The sequence below is a fragment of the Rhamphochromis longiceps genome, linkage group LG5, assembly GCF_057381845.1.
Source record: "Rhamphochromis longiceps isolate RC_006_pf linkage group LG5, R_longiceps_female_GT1.1, whole genome shotgun sequence".
NCBI lineage: Eukaryota > Metazoa > Chordata > Actinopteri > Cichliformes > Cichlidae > Rhamphochromis > Rhamphochromis longiceps.
This window is the reverse complement of record NC_140561.1, coordinates 19,703,097-19,719,358: the sequence shown is the minus strand read 5'-3', so window position 1 is coordinate 19,719,358 and position 16,262 is coordinate 19,703,097. Positions and strand designations below refer to the sequence as shown.

The following is a 16,262-nucleotide window of genomic DNA, read 5'->3' as shown; positions in this document are numbered from 1 at the left end:
AAAGCTTCATCTTTACCAGTTGAATTCATTTTAAGAGACTGATCTTTGTAGGAAAAGGCGTAAAAATTTCCAACCTAACAATGAAATTCATGCAGTAGAGTAAATGTTTTCATGTAGTCCAGTAGCAAACCACTCTACCTGGACTAAACTTTGTGACTGCGGGTTTCGGGTTACAAAATACGCAGATTGGTAACATAATATTAGGCTGTAACAGACGCTAGTGTTGCCTTCTTGGCGCACCGGCTTGAACGAACACAGACCTTCAGAATCTGATTGATCCAGAATATACCAGAAGTCTTCGGATGCCATCGTGTGTTAAGCTGATGCATTACGCAAAGAAAGATCCATGCGTAGTAAATGACATAATTTACCATTGAAGGCAGTTATTTACGATGTAGCACAGATGGGTTCCTTTACCTACGCAACATGTTAATCTTTATTGATAGATAAGGAGATACGATTTAATTAACCAGGCAATAAAAGCAACAGTTTTTGTTTGTTTGTTTTTTCCATCATTGACCTCGGCATGAACTCTTGCCTACCAGTCACGTTGCAGAGCACTGTATTGAATTTTGGCAAGCTGACCCTCTTTAACCACTTTGTCCATTCACACTGAATTCAAAGTGCAACTGCAACGGGATATTTCCACACACATATCATGTATGAGTGCCTTAATTGTCCGTGTGCATGTCGCATACACCTGTAAGCCACGCTGTTTGCAACTGATAGTGTCCGATAGTGATCCAGTTTCTTCAAGGCATGCCTCAAGGTGGTGGATTTTTCATCCACCGGCGTGGCGTCCTGTTTCTCCTGGACACTGTTGTTGGGGCAACTATAAACTGTCTGTGGGAGCATGCACGGTTGTTATGGGAACAGTGTGCGGCAGCATGAAGGAAGCCGGACTGAGCAAGTCTATGGACGCATACAGATACAGCCCAGTTCAGTGGGGAAGTGACAACAGAGGTTTGTATATTCATGTCCACTGTAAAATAACACCTGGTTTTATTTGAGATTCATTTATTCGTTATGCCTTTTTAATCGCTTATTTAAATCATGGAGAGTTGGCTTATCAATCCACGGCTGGTCATGGTGTATTCGTTTTATGTTTCTACTCGTGTGCGCGCACCTGCGCCCTTCATGCGCGTAGCTCTGCCAGTCATCACAGCCTAAATCAGTTCAGATTAAGATGCCTGATTAACCCAATTTACATCCTTCTTCAGCTGCTGCATAGACAAATTTAGGTACCACATGCCATACTATTTATAGTAAAGCCTCCTCTATTTTTCAGCTGCAGGGGAAACAGTAGCCAGTAGCCTAAACAGCATGTTTAGGTCTACAGTGAAAAGGTATATTTGGATATTGGAATAATGTCCCTATAAATTTGGATCTACTTATATTAGCTTGCTATTCATAGATCTGTATAATTTCAAATCCTATAATATGATGTAAAAATAGTGCAACTGGGTGCATTTTTGCTTTCTCTTTCACATTGTGCATTGGTCAGTTGAAAAGAGACCTACAGACCTCAGCGACAAATGCCAGGTAAGTCATTGTACATCTGCTGGTAAAAACATAATTAGTACTTCATATTTAAATCTGGAGTTTGTTCCAGTGTTACAATCCACAGTTGCTCCAGTGGGGGGAAGGATACGATCCAGTGTACGTAGCCTGCCAGTGATCAATCCAGACAGGCTGAAAACAGCTAAAACGCTGGTGGACAAAGCTGTGAAGGTGATCATATGTAAAAACAGATTTTTATTGTAATGCCACAGTTGATTGTGTCATATTTTTTTTCTTCGTTTCTCTTCCCGTCATTCTCAGTTAAGGAAAGTGTTTTCAGTGCAGGGACCCTATCCAGTGATCCGTGCTGCATTATGGGCCAGAGGGTGGGTTGAACGTCGTTTGCCACATCCCGTCCAAAGATCACCTACTTACCCCTGCGTTGAGGAGGGGGATGGTAATGATGGGCTGATCTGCAGTTATTTTACTGGTAAGGCCAAAAAGAGAAAGGATTGCCCCCCTCTAAGTGTGGGAATAATTAACAGAGAGTAATTGTAACACAAGTTAGATGGATTTCCCTTTAGCTGGTAAACAAGAAATCGTATGCTGCATTACAGATGCTAGCCTCTAACACCTGTAACCATGCATGTATACACACACCTCTTATCTTGTGACAGAGAGAGCGGAGGAAGGCGAGAAAGGGGAAAACCTTGATGACATGTATGATCTCATGGTAAGATAAGCTTTAGGTGTACCCACTAACTTAACACAGATATCTTGCCCAGTGTAAAGCCAAAGGGACTTTCACTTGTGTCTTTGTTGTGACTCTTGTAGTCTCGCCTTGTTCGAAATGAAACAACGTATTTCTACTGGACGACACGACGGGACAACATAGACTGTCGCTCCTTGCGGCACGACCAGATGACCAATCACTATGCGAATGCTGGAACATTTACCACAAAGGTAAAACGTTTCTAATGATTAGCTGGCGCATACATTTTATTTAGCTCTTTTCCTGCAGTGTAATTGTTTTGTTTTCAGGTGGGACTTTGTGTGAATCTGCGTAACCTTCAGTGGTTTGACACAGCGGATCCAGACACTTTCTTCCCAAGATGCTACAGGCTTGGAGCAGAGGATGAAAAGCATGCATTCATAGGTCTGCTGTAAATTACATATAACAGAAAAAAAGATGTTCTACAAGACTAAATGAGGTGTAATTTAGGTGCAAAGAATTTTTAAGTTTACTTATGTCCAATAGCTTCTCTGACTGTTTTTCTCTTTTTTATGAACATAAAGAGGATTTCAGGAGAACAGCATGTACCAGTCTGCTGCAGTATGTGGTTGAGACAAGTATTTGGAGAAGAGATGAACCAGAGGGGGACAAACAAAAATCCAAGAACAGTCTCGCTGAAGGTTTAGAAATAATTTCTCACACATAGGAATAAAAATGCTTTTGATGCAAAGTTTGGACAAGAGGGAGTATAACGGTGCAATATTCTCTCTCTCTCTCTCTCTCTACAGAGTTGGATAATGAGGAGCATCGATCTGTTGGTCCAGAAATTATTAACACAGCCTTACACGTGTGTCAAGAGTTTCTCAGTGTTCTAAAGCACAGCGACATTGATGTAACAGCAGAAATACCGCCCTCGGTGGAGGAAGCGCAATGGGCAGAGTTTCTTAAACACTACTACATGGTTGTGCAGTGAGTTGAGAGATTTTCTGGGAGCTTCCAGGGTTTTTCTACAAATTGTCATCGGGTTACACTCGTTTTATTTTCAATACTGGCAGTGGAAGTCTGCTTATAAAAATCAATTTAGGTTGCTAACAACTTTAAAAGGTATCTGAAATAGCAAAATTGGAGTTCTCATTAGTCAGGAGAAGATCCCATAAGGGACGTGTGTGTGTTTCTTATCTTGGGTCTTCTACCAGAGACCTAGGAATTTGAGGGTTCTGCGCAATGTCTTAGCTCACTGCACTCCTCTGGACCTCAGGTGTTGTGTCTCAAATCTGCTGGAGACCATCTTCCAGTTTACAGCTTACATACAGTTTACAGATCCCAGTTCTCCCATTACCACTGGGACCACTTTGGACTTTAGCTAGAGCGGATGTGCTCTAGTTGTACTTTTCTATTATCTTGTGCTCTTTCTTCCTGATGTTACTGACCACTGAGATTGTCGCATCTATCACAACTATGGTCTTCTGCTCTTTGTAAACCACCACCAAGTCTGATTGATTGGCCCGCAGCTGCTTGTCTGTCTAGAACTTGAAGTCCCACAAGACCTTAGCCATGATGTTTCCAACCACGTTTGGTGGTGTCTCTCATTAGGACTTGGGAACTTCTGTATGCTCTTGTACACTATTCCCTCCACTTAGTTGTGCCTCCCAGTGTACGGTGTCCTGGCTTGCCTCTTACATCCTGCTACTATGTGCTGGACTGTCTCTGGGGCATCAGTCTGGGTCCTGTCGCCTGCGGTAGACTCCTGCATACATCCATCTGGTGCTTCCTGTGCCGCCATGATCAGAGCCTTTGTGCTGTCCTTTTCTAGCTGCTGGAAGGATTTATTCATGTCAGGTGCCACTTGTAGCTGTCAGTGGTACATCCCATGCAATGGCTTAGTCAAGTCAATAAGTAAAGGTTGGGGTTAAATATAGAATGACATGCTATACATGTTCAAAATACAGAGGGCTTCAGAAAACTACCACTACTATAAAACTGTATTTGCAATTCTAACAATAACATGTTTATATGCAGTAAAGGCAAACTGATCAGGGGCAGCAGTGTATTTGTGGAGCGTTGCCAGGATATGTTAACCAGACTTCAGGCTGTTTGCCCACAGCTGGACACAGATGGATTAAACAACATCTGGATCATCAAACCAGGTGCCAAATCAAGAGGAAGAGGTTAGGCTTTTTTCTGATAATTTACCTTCGTAATAGTTAATATGATACTTACATAGCAAGCTTGCTTTTTTTTTTTTTTTACAGGTAAACAGCTGTGAAAAATATTGAAGAAAGCAAGCCTGGTTTTGTTTTCAGACATTCAACTGATGAATGGACATAATTAATATATATATATTTTTAGATTTTCCTTTTTATTTGGGAAGTTATATTACAGCAAAATAGAAAAAAAACCACAGCACATACATAAAAATTACGTAAAAATTATATGTGCATAATAATATAGTCTGCCAAGACTACAGTAGCACAACATAAATTCTAGCATCAAGTCTTCTGTGCAAACTTTCTCATAAAAACATTTGAAAAAAACCCTATATTTTATTAACATCCCTGTTTTTTCGGTTTTGTTTTACTAATTTTAATACATAGAGAAGAAAGATGTCATACTCTTTTTTTCCTCCTTTCACTGTTTTTATTTCAAGACTCACATAAGTTTTTTAACACCACTGTTTTCATCTCAACAAAGATATGATTTGTAGTCAAGTCTGGCCTAAGTGGAATTATATATGCAGGTATAGCTACTTTGCCTTCACTCTCATTTATCTTTAGTAGATGGCTGTTCATTTTGGAGGGCTCTTCTTATTTTTATTGCGCTTTGCAAGTCATTTTTTATTACTTTCTGACAAATTTCAGAGGACAACTTTGTCCAGGGATCATTTTTGTTTGTTGAGCTGTCAAATAGTTTTCTGTCTGCGATCATGCTCGAATTGTTGGTCTTGGTCGCATTTCCTTCCATCTGGCTGCACACAAGAGGCCTTTATTGCACTGCACAGCAGTGGTAAAGCCAAGCCTTCTTTTTATTTTTGAAGTACTTTGTATTTCATTATTGACTTTATGTGTGTTGTTAAGAAATTAACATGACCCATTCTTTGAATGTATGCTGGGAAATTTGACATGGTATTGACTGAAAGCTGGCATAGTGAAATTACTTTAAAAAGACTGGAAAGATATGAGATTCCATCATCAAATATCAGATTTGATTCACGAGGTCATCTTAAACACTGCTGAATCAAATAGTTGTCAAAATTGCAGTTCTGATTTTGTGTTTTAATCAACTCTGCTTTCACCTCTTTTTTCACTCCCACACCCTCATCATCATTAGGCATTATGTGTATGAATCACCTGGATGAGATTTTGGCACTTGTGGACACTGACAGAGCACTGACAAAGGAGAGTAAGTGGGTGGTTCAAAAATACTTGGAACGACCCCTGCTGGTCCACTGCACAAAGTTTGACCTCCGTCAGTGGTTCCTTGTAACTGACTGGAACCCTCTGACTATCTGGTTCTACAAAGAGTGCTACCTGCGGTTTTCCACTCAGCCTTACTCGACAAAAACTCTGGACAGGTCAGTAAGAGTTTTCAAACAAAAGACAAAAAATGAAGGTTACAGTTAAGTTTTACGGTGTCTTTTATCTAGAGTACTTTGTGGATGTTCCCATTTTCTACCATTTTCCTCAGCTCAGTCCACCTGTGCAACAACTCCATCCAGAAGCACTTCCAGCCATCTCGTAACCGCCATCCAGGACTGCCGGAGGATAATATGTGGTCCTGCTCACAGTTTCGCTCTTTTCTGCAGCGAGAGGGCCGTGAGACAGAGTGGGAGTCGGTGGTGATACCAGGCATGCAGCAAGCAGTTGTCCATGCTCTACAGACAGCCCAGGATTTGGTGGAGCCCCACAAGGCAAGCTTTGAGCTTTATGGAGCTGATTTTATGTTGGGCAGAGATCTGAGGCCTTGGCTTCTAGAGATCAATGCCAGCCCTACTATGGCCTGCTCCAGCACTGTGACTGCGCGGCTCTGTCCTGCTGTGCAAGTCGACACGCTGAGGGTTGTGCTAGATTGGAGGACTGATCCCAGCGCTTACACAGGAGGCTTCAAGCTTATTTACAAACAGGTTGGACTGGCTTCAAAGCCAATTGCTGTTTATTTCCAGGATATTTCTACTTAACGATGAATGCCATGGAGAATTTTGTGATTTGTTTTTACTTTATCACATTTTCAGGCTGCAGTTGAAGTTCCTCAGTATTTGGGAGTGAACCTGCTAGTGGAAGGAGCGACCATAAAGAGATCCAGACATTACAGACAGTCTTTTATCTCTAACTCACCTCTCCCTCATCAGGTCCATCCAGAGCAGTTATCTCAAGCTGTGGCTGAGCCAAGACACAAACAATTCAGTCAGAAGCCACATGCAGTTGCTGATTTTCCCCTTTTAGGCAAGGAGAGCCAAGTGAAAAAGAGCCAGATGACATCTACATGTCCAAAGAGGGAGCACGATAGAAAAGCAGAACGTCAAAACACCTGCCCTGTTCGCAAATCCTGCCGCAGCGTGGCATGTGAACAGCCTGCGAGTGTACACACTGAACCTCAGAAGAAAGCACAGCGTTTGGGATTACGTCGCCGTGTCAGTGGGGCAACCCTGGTGCCAAGGAGTCTATCCTTTTCCTTAGACCCGGCATGTTGTACATCAGAGGGTAAACATCAGTCCATCCATCATCATGCATCACACACGTCCAAATCCTTCCTTTCCCAGCGAAGCTCTGAGCCACAACATAAGATTTCCTCCAGGGTCTTTCCGTCACTCCAGGGTCCCCTTCCAACCCTGGAGATCTTTCAATTGCAACCAAATATTGTGACTGGAACTAACGTTTGTCATAATTCTGCCTTTTTATCTCACCCGACTACCCACAAGCACCAGTTATGCCTAAACTCTCAAAGGCAAGTCAAAGCTAGACACAAAGGGGAGCTCACAGAAGAACATAAGTACAAGAGATGTTGAGTTGATGGAGATGGAGCACAGCCAGAAATGCTGAACATAATTTACATTTTAATGGGCTGAAGCCAAATTAGCAGAATATCTGTTAGTTTATCTATATGCATGTCTGTACAAAAGTTTGGCCTTTTTATAGGATGTGGGTATTTCAATTCCCCACCAGGTGGCAATAAAGTTTCAATGATTAAAAAAAAAAGTTTTAAGGTTTGGTGATGACAGGAAATAACCAGAGAAAATCATTCTGGGTCCACAGACACGCTGATACATTTAGCAACACCTATTTAATTGAGTGTTTCGGTGCTTTTTTATAAAAATAAAATTTAAATGTAAAAACAACTTGGAAAGTTATTTTTTAAGTGATATGGGTCTTTATGCCCCAAGAAGAAGAATCTTTACTCTACTGATTACAATCATTTTCTCAAAACATTCAGACAGTAACACACTTGACTGCCACAGGTTTAATCAAATTCATGTAAACTATCGTTAACTAGATTTTGTTGAGCTGTGTGTTAAATAACATATGTGGATAAAATAATAAAGTTTTTTTCATATGCTTTGTCATAATTTTTTAACTACAGACAGGAAACAACGAGAGAGGGACAGTCGAATATGACTTGAGAAAACATGGTATTCATCTTATCCACTAATTTGCTATACTGCTGGAAGCAGCCACCATAAGATGGGTACACTGTGGTCTTAAAGGGATTGACATAGTCAGCAACAATACTCGACTGGTACCAGCAGCCATGTTCAGTGCTCCTACGTGCAAATATTCATGTATGCGGCAGCAGCTCGGTTCATTAGACATATAGACATGGTAAAAATGACCTGCTGAAGTTCAAAGCGTGCATCAGATTTAAGGATGATTTAAAGTGACTTTGAAGGTGGCATGATAGCTGGTGACTGACAGGCTGATCTGAGTATTTCGAAAACTGCTGATCTGCTGGGATTTTCCCACATAAAAGTCTCTAGGGTTTACAGAGAAAAAGAGAGAATTTCTAGAGAGCAGCAGCTCTCTGGATGAAAATGTCTTCTTAATTGCAGAGAAGAATGGCCAGACTGCTTTGAGCTGATCGGAAGGCAACAGTAATTCAAATAAGCACTTGTTACAACCAAGCTATGCTAAAGAGCATCTGGTTAGCCAGGCGGCTAATCCTAGCTTTTTTTTTTTTTTTTACTTTATTTATCACATTTTAGACATACAGTCAAGTAAAACAGGGATCACATAAAAGATGACATTGTGGTAGTAGCGGCTAATGCTATCTACCGCCTGACTACCGAGGACAGTGGCGTCATCAGCGAGAGACCGGTGACCAGCATCGCGGAGCATGACGTCCGAGCGGCATTGAAGAGAGTTAACACAAGGAAAGCGTCGGGGCTGCGCTGCTGTGCTGACCAGCTAGCAGGTGTGTTCACTTACATCTTCAACGAGTCCCTGGCGAAGTCTGTGGTCCCCACATGCTTCAAAAGATCCACCATCATCCCTGTGCCCAAGTACAGCAAACCCTCATCCCTGAACGATTACCGGCCAGTTGCACTGACCTCGGTAGTAATGAAGGTGTTTGAGAGGCTGCTGAAGAACATCATCTCCTCCTCCATCCCAGACACCGCAGATCCACTGCAGTTCGCCTACAGATCCAACAGATCCACAGAGGATGCCATCGCCCACGTCCTACACACCACTCTCAGCCACGTGGACAAGAAACAGGGTAACTATGTGAGAATGCTGTTTGTTGATTACAGTTCAGCGTTTAACACAATAGTGCCCTGCAGACTGTTCACGAAGCTCAGGGATCTGGGACTTAACAGCCGTCTGTGTGCATGGGTGTTGGACTTCCTCACTGGCAGAACTCAGGTGGTGAGGGTGGGCAGGTGCTTCTCCAACAGCATCACCATCAACACAGGAGCACCTCAGGGATGTGTCCTCTCGCCACTGCTCTACTCCCTCTACACTTCAGACTCTGTGGCCACCCATGGCTCCAACACCATTGTGAAGTTTGCTGACGACACAGTGGTGTTGGGTGCCATCTCCAACAACGATGAGGCGGCCTACATGGATGAAGTGAAGAATCTGGCATCGTGGTGCCAGGACAACCAACTCCAGCTGAACGTCGGCAAGACCAAGAAGCTAGTGGTGGACTTCAGAAGGGGTCAGCACAGAGACTACAAGCCCATTATCATCAATGGAGCTCCAGTGGAGAGGGTGCAGTCCTTCAAGTATCTTGGTGTTCACATCTCCTCAGACCTGACATGGGCTGCCCACATTCAGGTCCAGACCAAAAAGGCTAGGCAGCGCCTGTATCACCTACGACAACTGAGGAAGTTCAGGGTCTCTCCAAAGATCCTCAGGATTTTCTATACAGGCGCTGTGGAGAGCATTGGGAACAGCTGTGTGAAGGACCAAAAAGCTCTCCAGAGAGTGATCCGTACAGCAGAACGCTGCTGCAGGATTGCTCTCCCCCCGCTTCAGGACACCTACACCAGGAGATGCCGGACTAGAACAGCGCAGATACTGAAGGACCCGTCCCATCCTGGCAACAAACTGTTCCAACTTCTGCATTCTGGTAGAAGGTTCCGCATCTTCCGGGCAAGGACAGAGAGACTCAAGAGGAGCTATATGGCAGCCTCGCTTCTGTCAGTCTGCCCCAGGGCAGCTGTGGCTACAACTGTAGCTGCCTCCACCAGTGTATGAATGTGAGAGTGAATGAATAGTGGTATTGTAAAGCGCTTTGGGTGCCTAGAAAAGCGCTATATAAATCCAATCCATTATTATTATTATTATTCTATCCCCAAGCCATCCGTGCCCTAAACCACACACACCCGCCTGCTCACATCATCTCACATCATCTATAATTGACTGAGACAGGACTCTCTTCCAGACACTAAACCAAGGCACAATGTACATTTCAAATTCCTTTAATTTTAAATGTTTATATTGTCTATCCTGTAAAATAGTCAGATGTCTATTCATATTAATGTACAGAATTCACCTGCTTGCTGCTACTACTGCACATTCACCCAATGTATATACTATATATATAATGTTCTTCCTCTACAGCCCCACCCCCCCTATTTTTGCACATGTCGAGGAGTGTGTCAGGCTACATTTCACTGTGTGTTATACTTGTATAACTATGCATGTGACAAATAAAGAACCTTGGACCTTGAACCTTGAAGAGCATCTATGCAAGCACAACACAAACCTTAAAGCAGATAGTCTTTCCAGCAGATGGCCACACTGGAATTAGTACTTGGTAATCAAAATTGGATAAGATGAGACTAGAAAAACATTCGCTGGTCAGACTTTGGTGTAAAAAACTTGAAAGCATGGATCTATCCTGCCTTATATCAATATATGTGTGTGGTGATGGTGTTGTAATGGTGTGGGGTTATTTACTTGGCACACTTTGGGCTCTTAGCACCAACTGAGCATCATTTAAACACCACGGCCAATGTACTATTGCTGACATTGTCCGTCCCTTTACGACAACAGTGCACTCATCTTCTGATGAGTCCATCAGGGGGATTACAGGTCATGTCACAGAGACAAGATCATCTCAAACTGATTGCTTGAACATGACAACGAGTTCACTGTACTCAACTGGCCTCCACAGTCTCCAGATCTCATTCCAATAGAGCACCTTTGGGATGTGCTGGAACAGGAGATTCACATCATGTGTGATGTTATCATATCAGCGTAGATGGGAATTGCTTAGGAATATTTCCAGCACCTTGTTGAATCCATGCCAAGAAGAATTAAGGCATCTCTGAAGGTAAAAAGGGCTCAACTTGGCACTAGCAAGGTGTAAATAACAAAGTGGGTGGTGAGTACATGTATAATGGTTTTGCTTGCAAACTCATGACATCAATACAACATGCAACTCCTCCTGAAACAAATAAATGGAAATCAGCTTCAAGGAAACTAGTTTGAAAGATATAAATGACATTTAGGTGGCTGGTCGTAATCTCAAACTGTAGATTATATAAACAAACCAGCAACAGAATGACTAAGCTCTGAAAAAAAGGGCACTGGAAAAAAATGTGTAGGTGGGAAGACAAAGATGTTGTGACTGGCACTGGGCTTATGTTGAACTGCACTGAGATAAACCTATAATTGGAGGTGCTATCGCATAGATGAAAAATGTGATTGCACAACACAGGAGGTAGTGGTAGCATTTTTTGTAAATTATACAGCTACATGTTTTGCATGTCTCCAGGAGGTAAAGCACTCTGCAGGGAAACTAAATGCAGAGGTGTGTGTCACAAATCTGGAATAATGGTATTTACTATCGTCTCATACAGCCATAGAGACAAGATGCAGATGTATTCTGACTGTTGCCTCAGATGATTTACTGTAGCTGTTTATACTCGTGTGTTTACTTGTGTTTTTGCATTTGAGGCCACAGACGGTTAACCAGCAGGAGAGCCATGCCACAGATCTGCCATTACATAAGTGTTCCCTGTGACGTGAATGCTGTGGTGCTGTAAAACCTCTAAAAAGTATTTATTTGTTTTCACACACATTCTCACTCTCTTTCGTACATATACGGTCAGAACAAGTTTCCACGGGAAAAAAAATACTTTATTAATACACTTATATCATGTATATCAACAATTATAGACAAAATATTTACATCAAACATCTTTCATGTAGGTCCCAAAATATAAAATCTCAAGTACCTCTTTCTATAGAAAACTAGTCTTCTGGTTAAAACGTTTACATTCACTTCCTTGCTCCTTTGTCTCCAAGATTCATACATAGTACAGAGAATTAACATCTGAGATTTATCAGCTTTTCACAAGTAAAAGGCAACAGCAAGCACAAACACCGGGTTTGACTTGAGCAGAAACAGATGTCGAGTATGCAGACCAGGTCCAGCACAGTGCTACAGTATGTACACAGTTTCTGAGTACACGACGTACATTGTCCACACTCTGCCCTCCTCGTATATCTCTCGGGGCAGACAGAGTGCGAGAAGGTATCAAAAATAGAAATGTACAATAAATCTATGAACAATAATTACAGAAAAATCCATCTTAGGCGTCTGTTTAAATCATAAACGACACTTCTCTCATTCAGCGTGGCCATGCGGCGGCCTTTTCCTTCATCTACCATGTGGTGTACCCTCGCTGTCTGTACACATTTGAGGGAATCCTTGTATTTTATGGTGCCGGTCATGGCTGAAAGGGCTTTTTTTTCCATCTCAGTAATCATAATGGTGAGCAAAGGACATAGGCGACAAACTTTGGGTGGCAAATTATCGCTAACATTTGGTGCAACACGTTCTAAATTACAAAATCGCGAGTGAGATGCGTCAATGTTCATCTGTGTTTACACTTTAACAGCAGCAGCTAAAACATTTCTTTCTTTACATTCAACCATATGTGTGTTTATGTGTGTACAGGGCAGATCCAGTTTATATGATACACATATACCACTGAACACCGCTGAGCATTTGACATTCAACCAGAGCTTTGCATTGCTCTCAGTGTGGAAGGATGCTGCTCTCACCTCTTTCTCTCTCTCTCCTTGATCATTTCTACAAGTCCTCTTATTTGATGCTTTACCCTCCAGGCTGAGGAAAAGAGGAGATGAGTGATTATGAATTATGGAACAGCTCAGTCGTGTTTTGAGAACAGGGCAATATATCAGGGCAGTCTTTTCGCCTTTATCTCTCAGTCTTTGGTTTCCAGGTTGAGGGGTGGTACTTGCTTGAGTGCCTGAAGGAGAGCAGGAGAGTCCATGGGAGTCTGAGATATGGCTGGGGCTGGAGAACCTCCCCGGGGAGACAGCACAAGCTGAGGTGGGCCGGGCCTTTCACTGGGTATGGTAGGTGATGAGCTGCTCATGCCAGGGTAGAGCATTGGCATGGCCCCAGGGTACCAGCACTTCTCAAGCATTGGTAGGTAAGCTGCAGCAGAAGGTGGAATGAGGTAGAAAGGCATGCAGAGGGGATGTGGAGGAGGGGGTGGATGGTTAGGGGATGCACTCATGAAACTTCCATATCCGCTAGAGGATGAAGAAGTTGATGATTCTCCGCCTGAGAGCAGCTCATCCTCAGACGACTCCACACGGGCTCGTTTGTGGCGTGGCTCGTCATCCTCCTGCTTGATGCTGGAGTTCTGCCTGTCAGCCAGCAGTCGCTTCTGCTGGCTCCCGTGAACGTAATAATCTGGATGTCCCTGCGGCGCCCCAGATTCGTTTTTCTCCAGCTCTCCTCCGTAGCCACTGTCTGTGTCTGTATCACTGCCGCTCTGCTCGCTGCTTGGTGAAGCGTACACCCGCTGGATGACGGGCACACAGTTCCTCCCGTAGCCCTCGCTGGGCTTAGGGGCTAAGCTGGGAGACATTTCTTTATGAGGTTGGTAGGCAGGGATTTCCTCGGGTTGAGGGCTAAGAGGGGTGCGGGGTCGGGCTGGACTGTGCAGCACCTCTACAGCTAACTTGTGAATGTGGCTGATGACGTGGGATGGGGTGAAGTCTCCGTCAGTCTTGTGATTAGCGAGATACTGGAGAATTTCCTTGGCACACATGTGGAAGCCAGAGCAGAACATCTCCTCTGACTTCTCCTGGCTGATGGGAGGCTGCTCTATAAACACATAAGGAAACAACACACTCAGAAATCTAATATAGACTGTGACCTTTTGTAAACAGCTGTAAGTGAAGTTACTTTCAGTGGTGCAATTCTGCATTCATCTGCATTATTTGCATTCTGTCTAGAAAACCCATCCAGTTCCTCCTCATGTGTTTGTGCGTGTGCAAAAATGATCTGCAGCTCACCGATTTGCATGCCGTTCTGAAGAGCGAGGATCTTCTGCTGCTGCTGCTCAAGAAGAGAGGTGAGGGCTTTCACGTGCTTGAGCGTAAGCTCTAAAACCACAGCCTTCTCCAGATGGCCCAGAGTCTAATGGAGAGACACGCACACAGTCAGCATATCCTCTTATATAACAAGCAGAAACCAAGCTCTACTACACATGTACACATCACCACATGTGATTACTCTGAAATAATTTACACCAATTTATTGAAATTTCATTTGCATTAAGGAAATCAACACTGAATGTAACTTTTTAAAATATACACTCGAAACAACAAAAATCTAACAGCAGCACATTCTCTTTAACGTGAGCCGTCATCGGCATGAGCTGCTGACGCACTCAACAAAGATGTGATAGCACTAAACAGCCACTAGATGGTGCGTGCCGCTCAATACAGCCAATCCCATTAACCCTCCCACCTACACTATGAACTTACAGTTAGTTTCAGGTGCTCGGGTAATAGATCTTTTAACTGGGCGATGCATTCGTTTATCCGGTCACGTCTTTTCTTCTCAATAAGTCTGTGAGGCAGCTTGTAGGTTTCCTAAGAGAATAAACAGAAATGTTGCGTAAATTTAAGTGAAACGAGAGCACATAGTTCTCCATGACCAGAGGCAGATACACCGATAGGGAGGAATCCAGGAGTTATGTCATAGTAGAAACTAGGTCAACCATTTATGGGACTATAGACCAACTCCTAATCTAATTCCTGGATGTTTGAGCTCTATGGTTATTACTTAACTTTACCAATTGGCAATAAACAACCACAAACACGAACACACACACACACACACACGTAGAACGGACCTTGCTCTCTTCTCCTCGCTTCATTCCCCGCCTGGGTTTATAGACATACATTGGGAAATCCATCCTAAAGAAACACAAAAAGAGCGCACGAGTAAGGAATCAGGTCATTTTGATGGTAAAGTGCACAAAATTATACATTAGGTGCATTTTAGTTGGAGGTTAAAAAGGGGGCGACGCAGTCTGGGAAAGCTACATCTCCAAAGTATAACTTACCCCTGCACGTCTGACAGTTCAGCCTGATGTTTGGACAGAGGGGGTGGTTGCGCGCTTGGAATTCGCTCCATTCTTTGTATTCCAATTTTGCTGTCAAAACCGAGGTACTCTTCCAAAAGCACTCAGAAATGAATACGCATTTATTTACGCGCTCTATCAGCACTTGCAAAGCAATTTGTAAATAAAAAAGGAAATGATAAAATGCAACGAAAAATGCGCAGAATGCGTCGAAAAAGGTTAAAACTGTTTAATAATCTGTCATTTTTTTTTAAAACAAAACGCTGTAAAGTTAGTTCCTGCGATCTCCACGCCGTGGTCCCGCAGCGGTGAGGAAGTCAAGCCTTGGTGGCGCGCTGGGAAAGTGGGGGAGGACAGAACGACGAGTTAAATAAACCCTCTGACTCTCCGCTCAGACTGATCTACCTCTGTCACATGAGGCTCACGTGTTAAACGGCGCTGTATCCTCGGCGAAAGGACGGCCCACTCCCTACAGATGAGGCGCCTCAGTGGGCGGACGGCGAATGACGTCAGAGCGCAGGGCGGGGCATGACCGATCCCGTGTACCACCATGCTGAAGTGTATGGAAACAAGGCTGTGCGCCGAGGAACGTGCTGGCAGTGAACCATCGCAGGAGTTCACCAAACCCGAACCTCGCGAGGCGAGTAGGTGTGGTACCTACTACGGTTTTTTCTTGTTTGTTTGTTTTTTTTTTTAAAGGAACACAATAAAATTAAAAGAGTATATCGAGCAGTTAAAGGCACACAATTCAATTCAATCTTTATTGGCAGACTACATGTCCATAAAAACAAGACAAGAAACACACACACACAACTCCCCCCCCCCCCCCCCCCCACACACACACACAACACAAGGTATACCATTAAATATATATATGTATATAAATAAGTATATAAAAATATATAAATCTCACGTACGACTGCAAAATAGCAAAAAATATCGGAATATTTCTTCAAGGGCAATAAAAACAATTTAAGGGGCTTTTCAAACGTCACTAAAGGACAAAAGTTCACTTTATTAATCATTAATCTCATGGAGACAAACAACTTATTGAATCTGTAGAAGAGGAAAGATGAAATTGTCTCGTCTATTGGTCTGTTTGCAGAACGGCTCGGTCACGGTGGGAGAACCACGTGCGCCTGTGCGTGGACGGCTGTGTGGAGTCCGTGTTTACTG

At 43.2% G+C, this 16,262-nt stretch overlaps 2 protein-coding genes across 4 annotated transcripts; one reads left to right on the top strand and one right to left on the bottom strand.

Moving 5' to 3' along the window:
- Nucleotides 1-12: 12 nt before the first annotated feature.
- ttll3 (tubulin tyrosine ligase-like family, member 3) lies at nt 13-7,745 on the top strand. Of its 3 annotated transcripts, XM_085406432.1 has the most exons (13): nt 885-963; nt 1,505-1,542; nt 1,613-1,731; nt 1,822-1,990; nt 2,178-2,233; nt 2,335-2,463; nt 2,542-2,656; nt 2,797-2,913; nt 3,022-3,202; nt 4,253-4,401; nt 5,561-5,804; nt 5,918-6,353; nt 6,462-7,742. In XM_085406432.1, the coding sequence occupies exons 2-13, from the start codon at nt 1,536-1,538 to the stop codon at nt 7,233-7,235; spliced, it is 2,496 nt and encodes an 831-aa protein (XP_085262558.1). In that variant the 5' UTR covers nt 885-963; nt 1,505-1,535; the 3' UTR covers nt 7,236-7,742. The 3 variants fall into 3 exon arrangements, with proteins under 3 accessions (XP_085262555.1, XP_085262556.1, XP_085262558.1); XM_085406429.1 differs by having other exon boundaries at nt 13-963; nt 1,505-1,731; nt 6,462-7,745; XM_085406430.1 differs by having other exon boundaries at nt 854-1,542.
- Nucleotides 7,746-11,796: 4,051 nt separating this feature from the next.
- LOC146669810 (class E basic helix-loop-helix protein 40-like) lies at nt 11,797-15,498 on the bottom strand. Its single transcript, XM_085406428.1, has 5 exons — nt 15,069-15,498; nt 14,856-14,919; nt 14,485-14,592; nt 14,011-14,134; nt 11,797-13,819 (listed from the first exon to the last, which is right to left on the bottom strand). Exons 1-5 carry the CDS (start codon nt 15,137-15,139, stop codon nt 12,906-12,908), a joined length of 1,281 nt encoding a protein of 426 aa, XP_085262554.1. The 5' UTR covers nt 15,140-15,498; the 3' UTR covers nt 11,797-12,905.
- Nucleotides 15,499-16,262: the final 764 nt, after the last annotated feature.